The sequence below is a fragment of the Eleginops maclovinus genome, chromosome 2 (genome assembly GCF_036324505.1).
Source record: "Eleginops maclovinus isolate JMC-PN-2008 ecotype Puerto Natales chromosome 2, JC_Emac_rtc_rv5, whole genome shotgun sequence".
Classification (NCBI taxonomy): Eukaryota; Metazoa; Chordata; class Actinopteri; order Perciformes; family Eleginopidae; genus Eleginops; species Eleginops maclovinus.
The window spans coordinates 12,794,530-12,812,358 of NC_086350.1; the positions used below are offsets into that span (position 1 = coordinate 12,794,530).

Genomic DNA, 17,829 nt, shown 5'->3' on the forward strand with positions numbered 1-17,829 from the left:
GCATACGCTTATATTATTTTAAGTCAAATATTGTGAGATGAATGTAATGGTGTAAACTATACAGCATTTCTGTATGAAATGTATAAGGACATAAGTTATAATGTCGAAATATATGAATACCCAAGCAAAGTTCATTAAATGAACATTACTTAATGAGACTCATCGTTACCCTCCACCCCTGTGACCAGAGCTATAAAAAGATAGCCCCATTTAATTCAGTAAAATGTCTGATGGGACTCTCACTGTGAGCTTCATTGAAGCTTCGACCTATATTTCTAAATACTTGCAATCAGTCCTCACATCCCACATCAGATACAACAACAGTCTCTCTGTTTGGATATGAGTGGTGCAAACCTGCCTTGCGCACCTGCCCACATTTACACTGCGGTCACAACACCTGGGGAGTGAAATGAAAGCAGCTTGGATAAAGATGGAAGTAGTTGGCCGCTGCGCCTTTAAGACTGCATGTGGTCTCCATCTCGCTGCTCCCTTTGCAGGCTGTGTAGGTGCACGCTTTCAAAGTTTGACTGGGGAATAGCCGGAGAACAGTGGAGGCGGCATCGGGAAAACACACAGGAAATCTACATCTGTAGAGGGGAAAGCATCGCAGCTCGCCTGGGAGGGTCCGGCTCTGGCGATAAGAACAATGGGAGAGATGGCTAAGCGGATTTTCGATGTGTAAATGGGAAACACAAGAAGGTGAATGTAACACAGTGTTCGCTGGAAGAAGGGACCCCCGGCTGCCCCCCTCAGCCATGCCGCTCGTATTCCGCACACTGTTGTTCGGCTTTGTAACGCTGCTCGTTGTGGTTCTCATAATAGACGATATTGCAGAAGTGGAGAAAGAAACTGCGTAAGTAACCCACCGTAATCTATCTACGCATTGTGTTTGTTTGAGTGTGTAAATGTGTGTGGCCATTGTTTTCTTGTACATCAGGTTATCTTCCTCACAGAATCTTGAAAGTGATAGTGGTGGAAGAGTACATGAGTGAAATGAATGAGCTTACCTTTATGGAATTTAAGTTTGAAGTTGAATATGGACTATGTGGTTTCTACATGTGTAACACTTGGGTGCAGCAGTAGCAGCTGTTCCCGGGGACAGCAGCCTGCACAGGGTCTCCAAGGATTTGGCTATTTGTCTTGTAGCAGCCTGCATGCGGGATAAGATACATTTACACTAGAGAGTAGAGTGCATGTAGTGTGAAAGAGAGAAAGGGAGAGAAAAAAAGAGAGGGGGCATAGAGCATAAAGAGAGGAGGGGGCAACATTAACAAAAGCTTTGCTCTTTTTCGTTTTCAATTTCAGACTTTCAAATGTTGAGCAGTGCAGCAGATTTCTTTCCAGTCACACAGATGCCCCACTTGCATTTGACCCACAAGAACATGGGTGCTTAATATAGCACTCAAAATACTTCTGTCACATGTAGAAGAAAAAAAACAAACCTCCACAGTGCAACATCCTCCTCATCATTATCATCACCGCTCTTAGATGCTCTGCTACCTGAATGGCAAAATTGACTTCTTTCATGTCTCTGTGAGGCTTTTGAATTCTCACATCTCCCTTGCAGCAAGAGCATTTTGATTTGAATGCAATTACCCGGCTGTGGCTCACGTTGTAATGAGGTCATATTGGTTTGAGATTCGCCGTGGGAGAAGAACCAGAACCAATTCAACTTCTGCATAAATGCAGCTTAACTCCATTATATCAATATATTTAAAGCCACCAGGATTGTGAAACGAGCCCCGCCGTCTGTCAGAGCAGCACTCATCTGTTTCAGCTTCTCTGTCCTTCAAGACAAACAACCAGCTTGTCAGGATTTCATGGACATGTAACCAAGGTCATGGTTGTAAAATAGCCTGATCTGAACGCACATACAAAATGTTTACTGTAAATGCATTTTGCCTGGGGTATTCAACAATCCTGTAAAAAGATTTCTCACTTCCCCATGAAAAGAAAACCTCCATTCAGTATAATGGGGCTCCATTAGGGTCACATTTCCGCTCATTACGTCAGCAAATGGGCCTACAGTGGATTGCTTAAAATACCTTGCATGCTTTCTAACAGCATTCTGTCTTAAAAGGCAGAAGTACTGTACACTTGCTATTGAATACAGTATACAGTAAGTGTATTACAGTTACAGGATATGGTTACAGGAAGGGTTTGAATCATCAGTCCATTATCAACCCAAGCTCCAAGCTACAGCACATGATTTATAATTCAATCTAAATCCTCTCTTTTTCTATCTAGAAACCCTGGACATTTGAAGAAGATGAATTTGCATCGGGCCATCCCTAAACCACACAGGTCTGAAATCTAATTATTTATCTCAATTTGTTTTTTAATGCCTTTGCAGCTTTGACAGTGAGTCATTCATTACTTTTTTTAAGCAAGAGGGCAGCTGCTATAATCACTTTGGTGGTATCCATATGGTATTCATCTGCCATACAAATACATTTAAATGCTGTATTTGAAATAAAATCAACCAATTTGATATAAATAATCTTAATTTTCATTAAAGCAAAATCAAGGAATGTCATTTTGATGGTTTACTGGTGGAGGAAAAATCTGATCGTTTGAACATTGTATGATATAAGATTACCTCGTTACCAGTCAAAGTGCTGAATAACTTTATATCAAGGTATTGTTGCTAAGATGCATTCAAAGCATCTAAAGTACTCAATATGCATTAAATGGATGCAAAATCTTGCTGAACAATGTAGTAAGTAGCTTAAGCTATAAAATAATTGCAGTTGTCGTGTAAAAATACACTTATATAATGGAGTATAAATTAGCATAAACTATTTCAGCTGTATTTACTTAAGAACAAACACAAGGATATGTGTGCTTGAGTAAAAGTTGGTCTTCTTTTTTGTAAAACCCCAGATCACATATTTCACAAAGGGCGTTATAATCTGACCCTAAATTCTGATAAATAACCCTAAATAGGGGGAGGAAATAAAAGAAATCACACAATATATTGATTAGAAAACAAGACTTTTAGTTTCTTATCTTATCCCTTTAAGGTCAACAGTAATGTGTCTATGACATGACTCTCCGTTCTCGTTTAGAAAGGCCACCGCATATGTTGATCCAACTGCTGTGGCGAGATTGAGCAAAGATGTAAATCCTGTCCGTACAAGCTACAACCACACTGCCAAGCTCTCGTCAAACAACTGGACCTTCAACAAGACCCTCTCCAACCTCATCAGGCAGGCTAATCACTCTCTACAATTATCTCAACGTATTTTCACACTCCTTTAATAAGGGTCTTTCATAACCAGTGTGTATTCTCTGTTTTTACAGAAAGAATATTCTACGATTTCTGGATCCGGAGAGAGACATCTCTATTCTGAAGGGCACACTGAAGCCGGGAGATATCATCCACTATGTGTTTGATCGCCACAGCACCACAAACATCTCAGAAAATCTCTACCGTCTTTTGCCAACTGTATCCCCCATGAAAAACCAACATCACAGGCGCTGCGCTATCGTGGGGAACTCAGGGATCCTGCTGAACAGCAGCTGTGGGCCCGACATCGACTCTCACGACTTTGTTATCAGGTACTTTTTATTTCACAGAAATGCCATAAGTGATTTCAGGGTTGGAAGTCTTCCAATTGAAATAACTCACAGAACCTGCAAGTCAAAGTGGGCCGTATTTGAAATGGATTAGCACATTAGTTTCTGTTTTAGGTTTATCTCACTTTACTTGGAGTGTGATTCACATTGGAATGATAATCACTTCCTGAAGCTCTTGGTCTAATTCAGGTTCAGAGTTTGTGCTTACACAGCAGGAAATGTATTAATTGCTCTTTCGAAAAAGCTGTCAAAGCCTTTTTTTTATGATTGAAACTGGAAATCGAGCTGTCTAGATGAGAGCAATTAAATGTGTGATTATACATTAAACCGACATTTTGAAGAGCATTCGCATCCAGCAGAAAACACATTGTGTACTCTCAGGAGTCACTTAGTGGGTTGTTTATCATTATATATTTGTCATTGGAGGTAATTAGTCAAGGGTTATTTTATAATAGAAAAAGTGAAAAACAAGTATTCTGGTTGGTTTTACAATTACAGATAGGAATGATGCAACAAATAATGCATTAGATGTGGAGATGTATCCTGTGAGTAACTTCCTCTAATAAATCAATGACTTTAATGTTGCATAAATGGAGCAGGCTGTATCTCTCGTTGGTAGCACCTTGTGGAGCTGATCAATAGTTGAATAGGCCTTCAAATCCTTTCATGTCCCTTTTTTTTATTCTGAAATTGATTCTGTTGCCATCACGTTTTGTCTTCTCTAAGTGCTGCAATGTTATGCTGATTTCTAGACTACAGCAGGATGACAATAACACCGGGGCATGGCGGTAATGCTTGGCTGATGGCAGACAACAGGAAATGTGACATTTTGAGAAGCTGAGGAATTTGCTCTGGCATTCGTGTATCAGATAGGAAGATAATGCCTCAGCTAAATATAGCTCTCAGCCTATGCTGGGTATCCACAAAGTAGGTTGACAGTATTTTGGCTAATATATTATATTAGCTCAGTGCTATGATAATGTCATGGAATAATTTTCGACAGAGCTATTTGTCTGACCTTTCAAAATGGAGTCAGCTGATGTTTCATACTTGCCATGTTTTCTATTTGCTTGGCATCTTTTGAACCAACTGTTTTCTAAAGTCTGGATATGAGCTGTCATAGCATATTTAGAGAAACCATTAAAAGCACAAATGAAATCCATCCAATTTGTATTTATTTTACTTTTAACTGAATGATTTAGTGTTCTCTAAGTAAGAAAAAAAAATGTTATACTAAACAAACTTTGCAAAACTAACCTGATTATCTTATGTTCTGGAGATGCATCGCTCTCACTAAACGGTTTGTAAGCGTGTAGATTAAAACATGTCTAAAGCAAGTGCTCCTGGTTTGTTTTCCTACCACACTGCAGAGAATATAAATGCTTCCCTGTGAATATAAGTAATTACCTGCTTTATGTTTTCTGGTATTTATTTCGAGATCAAGGTTAACAGTGCCATGCTGCTTTTCTGCCATATTTCACTTTTCAATTTCAGCTCTATTTTACTGCTCGTAGAGATACATGATTGGCAGCTTGAAGACAAATACAGATGGGAGAAAAATTGGGAAAACAAAAAAAAAGTGTCTAATTGTCTTAGTAAGATGTGAGCTGCTGAAAAATTAAGATTTGTGTATGGATGTCTGACGTAAATGAATCATTGCAGATTGACAGCTTGAAGTCACTGTAATCAGCTCATGAAATTAATGGCCTATCACAATATTGATGGTCCATATCAATCATGTTGATCATTTAAGCTCACTTGTCAGTCAATTTTAAGACCATACTGTACATGTATGATCATCATATGCATATTTTTCAAACCATATACATGAATGTTTCTCTACTCTTATATTCAGGGTTTATCTTTTAATATGTCTTAAATCTGATACCAGCCATGAGCAAAAGTCTGTTGAATTATTTTTTTTATTAAATGATTCCACTACACTAAAATGTAAAGGTATAATTTTCAGTGTTACCTTTCAAAGAACTTTCTTATACCTGTAAAACTTTTAATGAGTAGTTGTAACAGTATGCTAGTCAAGTGCTGAGTTGGATCATTATTATATTCCAAACCATAATTAGGAAACTTTGCTTTATGTCTGCTAGAAAACTACAAGACAAAGAAACTGCAGGATGAGCAATAAGACAAAGGAAACATGTTTTACATTTGCTGACACTGAAATCTAGTGACATGGTCTGCTTTTTCTAAGGTGTAACCTGGCACCAGTGGACCAGTACTCGCAGGATGTGGGCTGGCGGACCAACTTGGTGACCATGAACCCTTCAGTGGTGCAGCGGGCCTTCCAGGACTTGGTCAGTGACGAGTGGAGGGATCGCTTCCTACAGCGTCTCCAGAGCCTCTCCGGCAGTGTGCTGTGGATCCCAGCCTTCATGGCCAAGGGGGGAGAGGAGCGCGTGGAGTGGGCCCTTCGTCTCATCCTCTTGCACACCGTGGACGTGCGCACCGCCTTCCCCTCGCTGCGCCTTCTCCATGCTGTCAGAGGGTAAGATGCAGCTTTGGTGTGCTGCTTCTTTTAAGAACACCTGTGAGCAGCATAATGAAGGGGTAGATAACACTAATCTGTAGTCCTGGTGGCTATACTTAAAAGGAGCATTAAGGCTGATCTCAAGGGCAGGATGGTACTCAGTCTGTCTTCACTCAGTGTGCAAGGCATTCTACCTAATCTGTCTTGATCAAGTGTGAAATGTGTCTTCATTTTTAAAACTAATGACATAGGTAAAGCAGACATGCCATTCTATCGTGTATTTATTTGTGTGCTACAAATGAGCAAAGTATGTCTCTTTTTAAACTAAAAATTATCCTTCTCTCATGTGTGTCACGTTTGTGAAATCGGAATGTTGTTAAGAAAAACAAATCCACCTCATGGTAGCCCTAGAGGAAAAGGCAGTAGTCTGTTCATCTGCATCATCTGGGAGCCATGAAAGTCCATAAAACATTTCCTAACAAATAATTAAATTACATTTTGTTGAGATTTTTCAGTGTGTTGACTGACCAACCAACAGACCGACTGACTGATATTCCTTCCCAAGAACAAACACTTTGTGCTTTTTCGAGGAAATACATGCTTTGACCATTTCTTGGTGATTAACAGCAGGGTGCAGTGAGTTCCTGGAGTCTTGTCGTCATGGTGAGGTTTCAAGGCAAACAGCCGCAAAGCTAGATAGGAGTGCTGAACCGACCGATAAACTGTTCATCATGGTATCTACGCTCTCATTTAACTTTCAGCAGGAAAGCAAATAAGCACATTTACTGAAATAGAGGCTTAGTTCCCTAAGAGTCTGACCACTGTCTGTGCCCTGGTTCATTCTCAGCTTTTATGCATACATTTTGGTTTATTACATTTATGACGCTGCTCTATGAAGAGATCAATTGCCGTAAGCTTAAATTGTGTTAAAAATGTTGCTCCATATTGTGTTGTTTAGATGATGTTGCTGAAAAGCAGAGATAATAAGTTATACTGTTTAACGGCGGTATAACAGGCTATTATTTGTGTGGATTCATTTTAGAACTGGATATTTTTTAGGTAATATGCTTGCATATCTTTCAGATACAGCCTTTACTGCCTTCAGGCTGTTATAAATCCATCTGTGCATTGTTTTGTTGCTTTCCTGCTTCTCTGTCGTCATATTCAGACTGTTTGGGAGCTTTCCTGCTTTGTTAAAAGTCTACACTGCTGGTCAGAGACCAAATTATGCAATGTTGTATGCCTCAACAAACCCTCAGTAAGGAGTTGAACTTTGACATTAATTTTGTAATTAACAGTCGGTTTGATTAGTGTTTTACAAGAGAAGATAGTTAGCCTGACGTTTTTGAAGATGAGACTGCCGTTGTCCTTTTAATGATGGGATTGGATAAATGCTACCCCTGGTCTCCTCTTCTCAGTAACTTCAGATCTCCATCATGTGCAGTGAAGGACAATAGATCTATTCGTATTAACTTCACGTAAAGGCCACATCAGACCATCTCACGGATAATTGGAATGTCTCCTCTGCTTGTTAAAAAGCTGATTACATGCTGTAGTGTTGGTTAGACTGTAAACCTGCCCTGTGGAGTGTGCACACGAATGTCTTTAAATAGTACAACCTCTGAATCTCAACCTGACCTTCCACACTAGCCACAGTGCACAGCCTGAGGGGGTAGAAAAGCCTTGAGGCTGGAGCAATGGGCAAGTGACTTGAACAGAAAAAGAAGTTGGGGCAAGTGAACGTCTGACCGCCTCCCCCTGAAGCTGCTCCTGAAGGCAACATGTGGTAACACGCTGTCAAAGGAGCTTCGGGTCACATAAAGTAGAATAATGCAAATGTGCAAAGCAGAATCCGTGGTTTAACTTGCTTCAAAACATATCCACCTGAACAAGTCATTAACTTTCATTTGTTATTTTTTCTAAAAACTAAAACCACTGTCAATGTGTTGAGTTAAATCCTTTTTCTCAAAGTGTACTTTCCATCATTGCAGTAGTATGTTTCCGGCGCAGATGGCTGCGTTAGACTCAAGATATTGAGCCAGGAAATGGGTTTAATTATCCTTCATTTTAACTGTGGAAAGAAGAATAGGGCTACAAAGCATTTTTGTTGTCAATCTTCAAAAATGTAATTGCTGAGATCCAAAAACGTATTTTAAGATTGTTTAATTTTCAACTGCAAAGCACCTCACTTTAAAGTGGTATATATGTTTGGATTTTAAAAGCTGGAACCAGAGAAAGTTAGTGTTCTTGTTGAATGGCCTAAACAGGTCTTCTAAATAAATTACATTTCTGACCCACCATAGCAAATGATTGTTCGAGTAGGATTGCAGTGCAGCAAATACAGGAAGAAAAAAAAGGTTATATATTGCTATCTGTGAGCAGCCAGTCTTTGAAGGGGCAGCTTGGATGTCTACAGCAGAGAAACATATCCGGCTAGCTCCCGTTTCTAATTGCCTGACTTCTTAGGATTCAGCTCCACAGTGCGTGCTCTGGCATACTGTATATCTGGATTAATATCAATACCCAGAGGGAGGAGGGTCTGACTGAAGGAGATAAGTGTTGTTTCCTTGTGAATACTGACTTTAATGTGCTACCTGAAAAAGGAGCTCTGAAGACCTTGTACATATGTTTCCTCTATGCGTTATTACAGCTAAACGCATACTTTATGTTTCTTTCTACAGGTACTGGCTCACTAACAATGTCCACATCAAGCGTCCAACCACTGGGCTCCTCATGTACACGATGGCCACTCGCTTCTGTGATGAGATCCATCTTTACGGCTTCTGGCCTTTCTCACACGACCCACAGGGTAAACCGGTGAAGTACCACTACTACGATAGTCTGAAGTACGAGTACACGTCCAGCTCCAGCCCTCACACCATGCCTCTGGAGTTCAGGACCCTGAGGGCGTTGCACAGACAGGGGGCACTGCGGCTCCACACTGGGACCTGTGATGCCGACAGGAGACCGCAGAAGGAGCTCCAGAGCAAATAGCTGACAACAGTTCTCCATGGAAACCACTTTAAACAGACTTTGAGAAACAGTTTCTTGTTATTATATTTTTTTGAAACTTGAATTAAGTTATTTTCAGCAGTTGGAAGGAACTTTTTTCTATCTGAAGCTCTGTAAGTGACTTCTTTTAATGATGTGTTTTAACTTGAATGAGATTTCTATGGCAACATTTCAAAAGTAATGAAACTCATTTTCTGCAGGTATTTCGTTGTTTTGAACAACATTTTAAAGGCCACCCAGGTTTTTACTATTGTGATGAATAGGAATTAAGATCACATTGGGTCATGAAAGGCCATGAGTAACTATATTCCATATTAATAATATCCACAGTTTATGATATGAATGGTCCCCATTATGGGTGTGTATTAATTTACCCAGCATGTCAACCTAATGAAGAGCTGCTGAATTAATGGCCCTTGTGAGGCACTTTTTGGGCCACAAGATGGAAGCACTTAATAATCAGGGAGAAGGATGATGTAGGAAGAAAGAAGTTGGTCAACTGTTCAAACATTTGTTTTTTTTTACATATAACCTTCAATTTGTGATAACAAATTTTACTCTGAGGACATTTTACGCTTTTGTAGCTTCTTACAAAATACAGAGAGTGGTGTTCACAGTGAAACAGGTATTCCACAAGCAAAACAATCCAAAATACTCGTCAGCCAGGACTACTGTGTGGTAAAGTTGGGTTACCTTGAGAGACAAATGAACGAGTCAAGCATGAGAAAATGTATTCAGCTTCTGTGAGGATAAAGAGGGAGTGCCAGCTGTTCACATAACATTGTTTACACACTCAGCCGGAAGTAACTCTCTTTGTAAACTCTTCTCAAACAACACAAGCCCTGTTTCTGCACTGGAAATGTTGATAGGTTGTAGCTGTGTGTTGGTACTAAGAGCTTAGCTTATTCAATGAATGTATTGGTTATATTCTTACAAATGCTGTAGGAAATAAACCCTATATTGTGCTTTAAATACATTTCTAGTAACTGTTAGCAGAAGTTTCAGTGCACTAACACTGAGAAGGAGTTGATAACTTGTATGCCTTGATTATTTTTTAATAATATAAAAATGATACATGTATTGTGTGTTTAGGGCTAGTACCTCAACCATTATAGGTTGATACAGATATTTGTGGATTTTAGGATTGCCAGTATTTTGTGCCTCTAATCAATTAATTGGATTGTTCAAAATTGAAGAGTTTAAAATGTTCAGGGTTTATCCAACTTATTTTTTATGGATAAGATGTAAAAAAACAAACGTACATGACTCTTGATTGCGTAACTCTCCACTGAATGATTGACAAAAATAAACAATGAAAGTTCATTTTATGGTAGACTTGTTATGTAGTTGTGATCGTGTAAGAAACTAAATTCTTTGTTTATTTAAGATCAATACCAGACTTATTTGTTAAAAACATACATCAGTAAGGATTATGTTTTTGTAATTTAAGTCTCCACCTTTTGTCTTTATACTGGGCTTTCTGCCAAACAATTTGGGATTTTTTCTTCAACAAATTGCCTCTTTTAATACAAATTAACTAAAGTATTCAAATTATTCCACTAGCTCTCGGTTAAACAAGCAGCAGGTCATGCGCTGCCAGCCATGTGATCTGCCTGTAATAGTGTTGTTTTGAAAGGATGCGCTTGTTGACTTCATGTTGGCCAATGGCGCGAGTAAAGTTAAAAATATACACGAAAGTTGTACTAGCGACGTGAGCAGTCTGAGGCAATGAAAGGCCTGTTTGTGAAAGGCTTGTCTGAGCTCAGTTTGTTAATTGTCCCCGAATCTGGACTTTAGAAAACATTCTACTGACATGTTGTTTCGCCTGAAGAACTGAGGGTATTGTTCTTTATGGTTTTATCCTGTAGCTTAACTTTTATCATGTAGCTTTACCATATATTAGTATTTGTTCAATGTAGAAATTCCAGGAACAAAATATTAACTTTCGCATGTTTTCTCTCGATGCATACCACTTAAGGATATTTAATTTTTGTAATACTTTAAACTATTCAATATGACTCGAGAACACTTGAATGATGTTATGACAAAGTGAATGTACTTTTCTGTGCAAGAAAACACACAGAAGATCAGAAAGGAAAAAATAGCACTTCAATCCTCTCCCTTAAAACTATTTAACACTTCAAAGGAAGCAGTTTTATTTCAGTAGTGTTTCAAAGAAATGGAAACCAAGGATACAGCTGTGGGTACACATGATGTCTCTGTGTCAAAAAACAGGGACTTGAATTCAATAAACTTCCAAAACAGTTTGAACATTTAACTTGTTTTCGTTTAAATGTGGGATTAGAGCAATTAGATACAGTCTTCAAATAGCTACCACAATGACGTTGATTCATTTTACAACAGGAACTGTCTGTAGGAGATAATTCAGTTCTAATAAAAGTACAGAAATAGCATCTTCAGACAAGAAGGGTTTTTCCACAATTACACGCACAACTAAAGATAAAATAAAAGACGGTTCCAGGATGGAGGAGGACAGCTGTTCAAGGGTGAAACTCCCCTGAGACTCACTAATGGATCTGCAATTTACTCCACATACAGTAAAGAACATACAGGAAACATGACACTATCGAAAATAACAGTGGTCATATAGTCTAATGGAAACCACAGGAAATAGCCAGCAATCTGCTAGAGGAAATGATACAAATCACATGATCGAAAGTTTGAATCAATTTCAAAAACTGAATCATACATTCACACACACACACACACACACACACACACACACACACACCATATCACTTGTGCATCTAACTGTGACAAAAAAAGGAACCAGTCTTATGTAAATGTCAACAAAGGAAAAATACAAAACGTTCTTTCTCCCGGAAAGAAAATGCAGTACAAGTCGGGCATTGCAGTTTTCTTTGTTAACTATGGACGGAGGTCATTCAGAAGCAGCTGCAGCTGTATGCCATTTCACACTATCAAATAACAGTTTGGATTAAAAACAGAAGGTCACCTACAACACTTGCATTTGCTGCAGAAACCTAATCTAGGTGAATTTTGCTATGTTGTTGCTGTAATTACATTTAGGGCACAAACACGGACCAGTTTGTGAACATGTCAGATATTTCATTCCTGCCCTTTATATCCGACTATTGGTTGATTCTTGTGTATTTGGTATTTGAAATAAAGATATAACAACTTAATTGTTTTCATTTGTTATAGTAATTCAATACTGATGAATCAAATCGATATTAAATAAATGTCAAAAAGGTCCTCAACACTCTTTTTCAAAGCAAGTTGAAGGAACTTTGTCTACCAGAGTCCATTTGGCACAGGGAACGTACTGTTAAGGGGGAAAGACCGAGTGCTTTTTAGGTAAGACATTACAAGAGTCAGTGAGCCATTAACTGCAATTCTTGGGGGAGATTTTCCAAAATACTTTACTATCGCCTCGCCTACTATTTTAAAGAGATACCAGATTCGGGGGATAATTTTACACTGAAATAACATTTTTTTGGTTTAGAAAATAAGACACTTGGCACATGTAAATACTGTAACTACATCTCTGCGTTGTTTAAACCTGTTGTTGCGATTGTTCAGTGGTTACTAAATTTAATGAAGTCACTTGACTAAACATACCCGAACACATAACAGATTACGCCATCACATTCAAATGGATGTAATTCATTAACACCTTACAAAATACCCTGACTATATGATTTGATATTCTTATCAAATTTCAACATCTTACAAAACGTAAAACTTCAGCTAACATAGCAGCAAAACAAGACAACACATGGTAAAAAAATATACGCTTACTCCATACATACGGACAGACCACCGTCAACAGTATATATGCACAATTAAGTGGTGAGTAGATAGAAATATATTTGGTATTAAAGTTTTGTTAAAAATATCAATAACAGTATATCAATAGATTCTTCATCGTGTGCAAATGTTTATATTTGAATAAAGTATTCTCTGCAGATTATTTGTTACATGTTAACATTTTATGCATTATCTGATGGTCTTTAGTTTTAATATGGGAGGATTATATCTTTAAAGCAGGCGTTGGATCGTAAACTCCTCAGATCAACACAATGTAGCTCAAATGTAAAAATGAGATGACTTTAAAATGTTTTTTCCATGTAATTTCCAAGTTTTTATAAAGGCGATAACTAAATGACTTCTGAGAAAAAGCACTCTGATCTCTAATATCAGAAAGTATTGTGCAGGTTATTTGCGCCATATGATAGAAACGTCATTGAAGCAGCTAACTATGATATCCATGCGGCTCCAGTCCTTTAACACAGATAAAAGCCATGCGCAAGCAGCATGTGAAGTTGCTGATTCGATAAGACTTGAACAGCACAAACATACAGAAATCACTTGAGTTATTCCAGGCAAAACACGAGTTATCCAATGGTGATGTCCATGCTGGCATTTACCTACAAAAAGAAAGAAAACTCTGTTACTTGACATTATCTGTTGTTACAGTTCATATGACTACGAGGAAATAATTTAGCCTGCTGTGTCCAGTCTGACTAGGAATTCAGGAATGTCAGGTAAACAGGACGTAAAATCTCCCTTTGAGGAAGTGTTTGTGTGTTAAAGAACAATGGAAAGAACGGAAGGGTGAAACCTTATATCAACATTAGATGAACTAAAACAATGTGTCTTCAAGAGAAGCAAGCAGGAAGTACACATATAAATGCATACTTTTGAAATTCACATACATTTAGTGTGGTTTCTAATGACAATTATTTGCCTCAAATGTTTGTGAGCCTTATAAAAGTACAATAAATAGTCCAAAAAAGCACTGAGACACTCCTATATCTCTTTCTGTAGCATATGCTGACTCACTTTGCTAAAAAGGTGGTGCCACCTAGCAGCTTTTAATAATCAAAAGAGATAGGCGCAGAGCTTTACATAGGGAAATCAAGTTTATAACATGTCATGACTAGTAGTAATAGTACAACTGAGATAAAGAAAAAGGGCATTCAGTGAACGTAAGATGAGCAAAAGCAGACAATTTAATAGTACAACTGTTCAGTTTTTACACAAATCTTTTAAGTTGAATTAGTTTTATATTTATTTATTTAGTTGGTAGGGACAGTGCTCATTGATTAACAGACAAATTGCTGTAAATAAGCCAGAGTTAGCTGCTATGCTAATTTCCATCTCTTGTCCCTAGCCAGATCTTAAAAGGCACCCTAAGATATAAAAATACATAAACTGATAACACATAAAACAATAATTAAAAAGACATAAACACACCCTCAAACAGACACAGACAATGCACGCCACTCACTACACCCTCCACGTAAAAATTACAGCATACAGTAGGTTACAGTATGAATAAAAATAGTCCAACTCTTACAAAGAAACACTTTTACCTAAGAGACATATTCTGTACAGATACTTTTCTGTAGCATAAATGCCCACAGTCTAGAAGTTAATATCTCCACAGTTTCCATAGGGAACCATAAACCTAACTTCTCTGAAGATAGATTCAAGATTCAAGATTCAGAAGGTTTAATGTCATATCATTTACAAAAACGCGGTTAACAGGTTCCTCTACAATGCAATATAAATATATACCTTTTTTTTTAAAACAACAATTAAAAGATACTATTCCCTTACAGGAAAATGTCTTTATTAAGAATATATAAGATTTGGCCTGCAACCATTCTTTTTTGAGCAGGAGAAACAGTAGGAAAAGAGAAGTTTTCTTCTGTCTTCGAATAAGTATTTTGATTTTAAAACAACAAACCTGTATTTCACATCAAAGAGGGTTGAGTCATCCATCTCATCATCATTCTCCTCATTTAGAGGGGCCATCTCCACACGTTCAGCGGGGGTCGTTATAATGTCATATTTTCGTGTTTTTCTGATTCTTCTCCCAGATCTGTGAGGAAGAAAACATTAGCAAACATCAGTCGAGCACAAGTTTTAACATCTCATATTTCAGGCTGACTGACTACACCACGTCAGCTGTAAAACTATTCTATTATTTTTTCCAAATGGTGACCTTTCAAAGTGGTAATATACAGAGTGCTCACATACGTTTGGCTAAGATGGAAAAGTGCTGATACACTTATTCAGTTGACATTGAGTTCAATTTGATCGCGACCAATATGATAATTGATTCATCAATCTAAATGCAACATATTCTCTACTTACACCTTTTCAAATATTAAGATTTACTGTTTTGTCCTGTTGTAAAGCCATTTCAAAACAGCACATTGGGCTCTGGCTTTTTCCTTTTTAATTTCCCCAATATTTCATAGACTAAAATATCCATTGAGTAATTGATCAAATACTTACCAGATCAATAATGGAATTTATCATTAATTGCAACCCTATGAAATATGACCTTAAACACAAGCACACGTGATGAATGTAAAGATGACTGTGATGTTAGAACTGGAAATATTATATTCTTCACGTAGGTCAAAGATAAATAAGGATACAAAATGTCTTACATAAAGCACCACCGGGTTGCCTGTCTAAGTGGCTCCTCTACACACAACTCCCTGTAGGAACATTATAAATAGGCCCAGACACAACCATATGCCCCTAATCGATTCATTTACCCGGAACAACACAAACAGCGACATTTATACCAATCACTGTGACTGCATCACCTTAAGGCTGCTTATTATAGGCATTATATTAACAGTAAACAGATACAGTTACATCAGCCTGCTTACCTGACCACTTTGATGACCAGGCATGTGATAAGAACAGCTGTTAGCACGCAGATGAAAATAACAATGTTTTTCAGAGTTGGAAGATGCGTCATTAGAGATGAAATCCGGGATCCCACGGCGGTGTCTGTGACATTATGTGTCATTTCATGTTCGCTGATGGTGGATGATGATGTTGAGTTCAGCAGCGTCGCCGGTGAAACAGGACTTAGTTGTACGCCACTGATCCGCCAAATAGCAGCGATAATTAAAGTCAACCCGAGATTGTAATTGACCATGGTGCTGAAATAAAAAATAATGTAAGAAGGAATTTCTCTTTGTAGTTTCTCCCAAATATATGAAATGCGACAGCAGCTGTCACATTATACGAGGATTGGCTTATCTCTGTCAGATGTGGCTATTTACACAATAATACGAAACGCAAATATCCATCTCCGTCCTCGTCCAAGCTTTTCCTAATGCTGGAAATGTAGGTCTTAACTTGCATTAAATTCCGAAAACGTGTTTCCTTTAAAGTGAGTTATAGTTATTCCTTCCTGATTGCATTAGAAGCGTAGAGATGGGGATTATCCGCCTCCGGAAGAGCTCTGCAGGTTGGCATTCTGCACGGGTGCTGAAGAGGAGTATTATGTGGGTTTGTGCTGCATTCAGGGAAGCCTCGGACTTCCCAATACCCACAGACCTGCTGTCAACAAGCCTATGTTTGGAAGCTTTATTCGACAATGTGTAGCTACGTGGTTTACGTTTGATTACTCGTTTAAATATATCTACCATCACAATACATATAGATATATAGTAGAAATCAAATCTGTAACATAGATCCTAAGTAAGCCTAGAAGAAGCAATATATACTGCTGTACTGAAATACTGTGCTTCATGCAAAAATATGACTAAAGTACAAAGCTTCAGCACTAACAATAGAAATGTAAAAGTACTCTTTTTGCAGCATGGCGAGTAAAATATTCTACATATATGGCTCGAATATAATTGTTGATACATTCAATGCAATAATCTCTGATGTTGCAGCTGGTAAAGCTAGGGCAAACTTTTTTTTTTAATCCAGCATAATATATCACAAATCGTGCGTTAATTTATACTTTGTAATAATAAACTGAAACGGCAAATGAACTAATATTGTCATATTAATGGTGAGTAAAAAGTACAATATGCCAGCCCAAACGTGATGGTGAAGAAGTTGCATTAAATGGAAATGCTGAAGTAAAGCACAGGTTTCTCAAAATTGGACATAGGTACAGTACTTGGCTAAATGTACTTTCACAACTGCACTTATCTAAACAGGTAACGCTACTTTTAAGTTAGCCCTTTATCTCATATATATTTGATATACAGAAAGGTTGGGAAACAGTGGGCTGACTTTAAAATATTCCGCACTATTGAATGATAGGTTGGTGGCATATAGTTGAGAAGGTAATTTAGTGTATACTTTTATACAGGAGGGCCTTGTGTTTGATTGTTGTAGTTGGCCTGTAAACAGGATTTCAGATAAAACTGAGGTCACTCCAATAGTAGATATTCATTTCCCTCATAATGTTTTGACTACATATTTTTAGTTATGTAAATATTTTTGAAACAAAAACAATTTCACCCTGTATAGTAATCTGAATGCAAATGCTGAAAGGAAAACAATGCAATACAATTAATTTGAATATGAATGATCAAAAGTACAAAAGTATCCCAGTAAGCTTTTATAACACATCATGTCTAGCATGTATTTGTGTGTGTATAACATTAGTTTTTAGACATACTGAGCCCTAGCACATTCCATTTTATAGATTTCTGTGTCACAGATCAGCTCTAACCCCTTCACTGCTCATTTGGGGTTGACTGGCAAATAGCACATTTCCAACAGCATCTGAAGGCAGCATTTCTCTGTTTACCCATGGGTCTTGGCAAACACAAATTTCCAAGGGCAGCAGCCTCCAGGGTCACAACCGCACATTCCAGGGTAAATCTTGACCATACAAAACAGAGTGATAAACTGTCAATTGATCATTGATGGTTGTAATCCTCCAGCAAATATAGAAGCATAACACAAATAAAAAATCAATCTTTGTCAGC

At 37.9% G+C, this 17,829-nt stretch overlaps 2 protein-coding genes across 2 annotated transcripts; one reads left to right on the forward strand and one right to left on the reverse strand.

Moving 5' to 3' along the window:
- The first annotated feature begins 497 nt into the window (after positions 1–497).
- On the forward strand, positions 498–10,399 carry st8sia2 (ST8 alpha-N-acetyl-neuraminide alpha-2,8-sialyltransferase 2). The gene is made up of 6 exons (XM_063903130.1): positions 498–853; positions 2,248–2,304; positions 3,069–3,209; positions 3,304–3,561; positions 5,789–6,082; positions 8,746–10,399. Exons 1-6 carry the CDS (start codon positions 675–677, stop codon positions 9,056–9,058), a joined length of 1,242 nt encoding a protein of 413 aa, XP_063759200.1. The 5' UTR covers positions 498–674; the 3' UTR covers positions 9,059–10,399.
- Positions 10,400–11,198: 799 nt separating this feature from the next.
- Positions 11,199–16,369, reverse strand: fam174b (family with sequence similarity 174 member B). The gene is made up of 3 exons (XM_063903142.1): positions 15,754–16,369; positions 14,814–14,948; positions 11,199–13,488 (listed from the first exon to the last, which is right to left on the reverse strand). The coding sequence occupies exons 1-3, from the start codon at positions 16,026–16,028 to the stop codon at positions 13,485–13,487; spliced, it is 414 nt and encodes a 137-aa protein (XP_063759212.1). The 5' UTR covers positions 16,029–16,369; the 3' UTR covers positions 11,199–13,484.
- Positions 16,370–17,829: the final 1,460 nt, after the last annotated feature.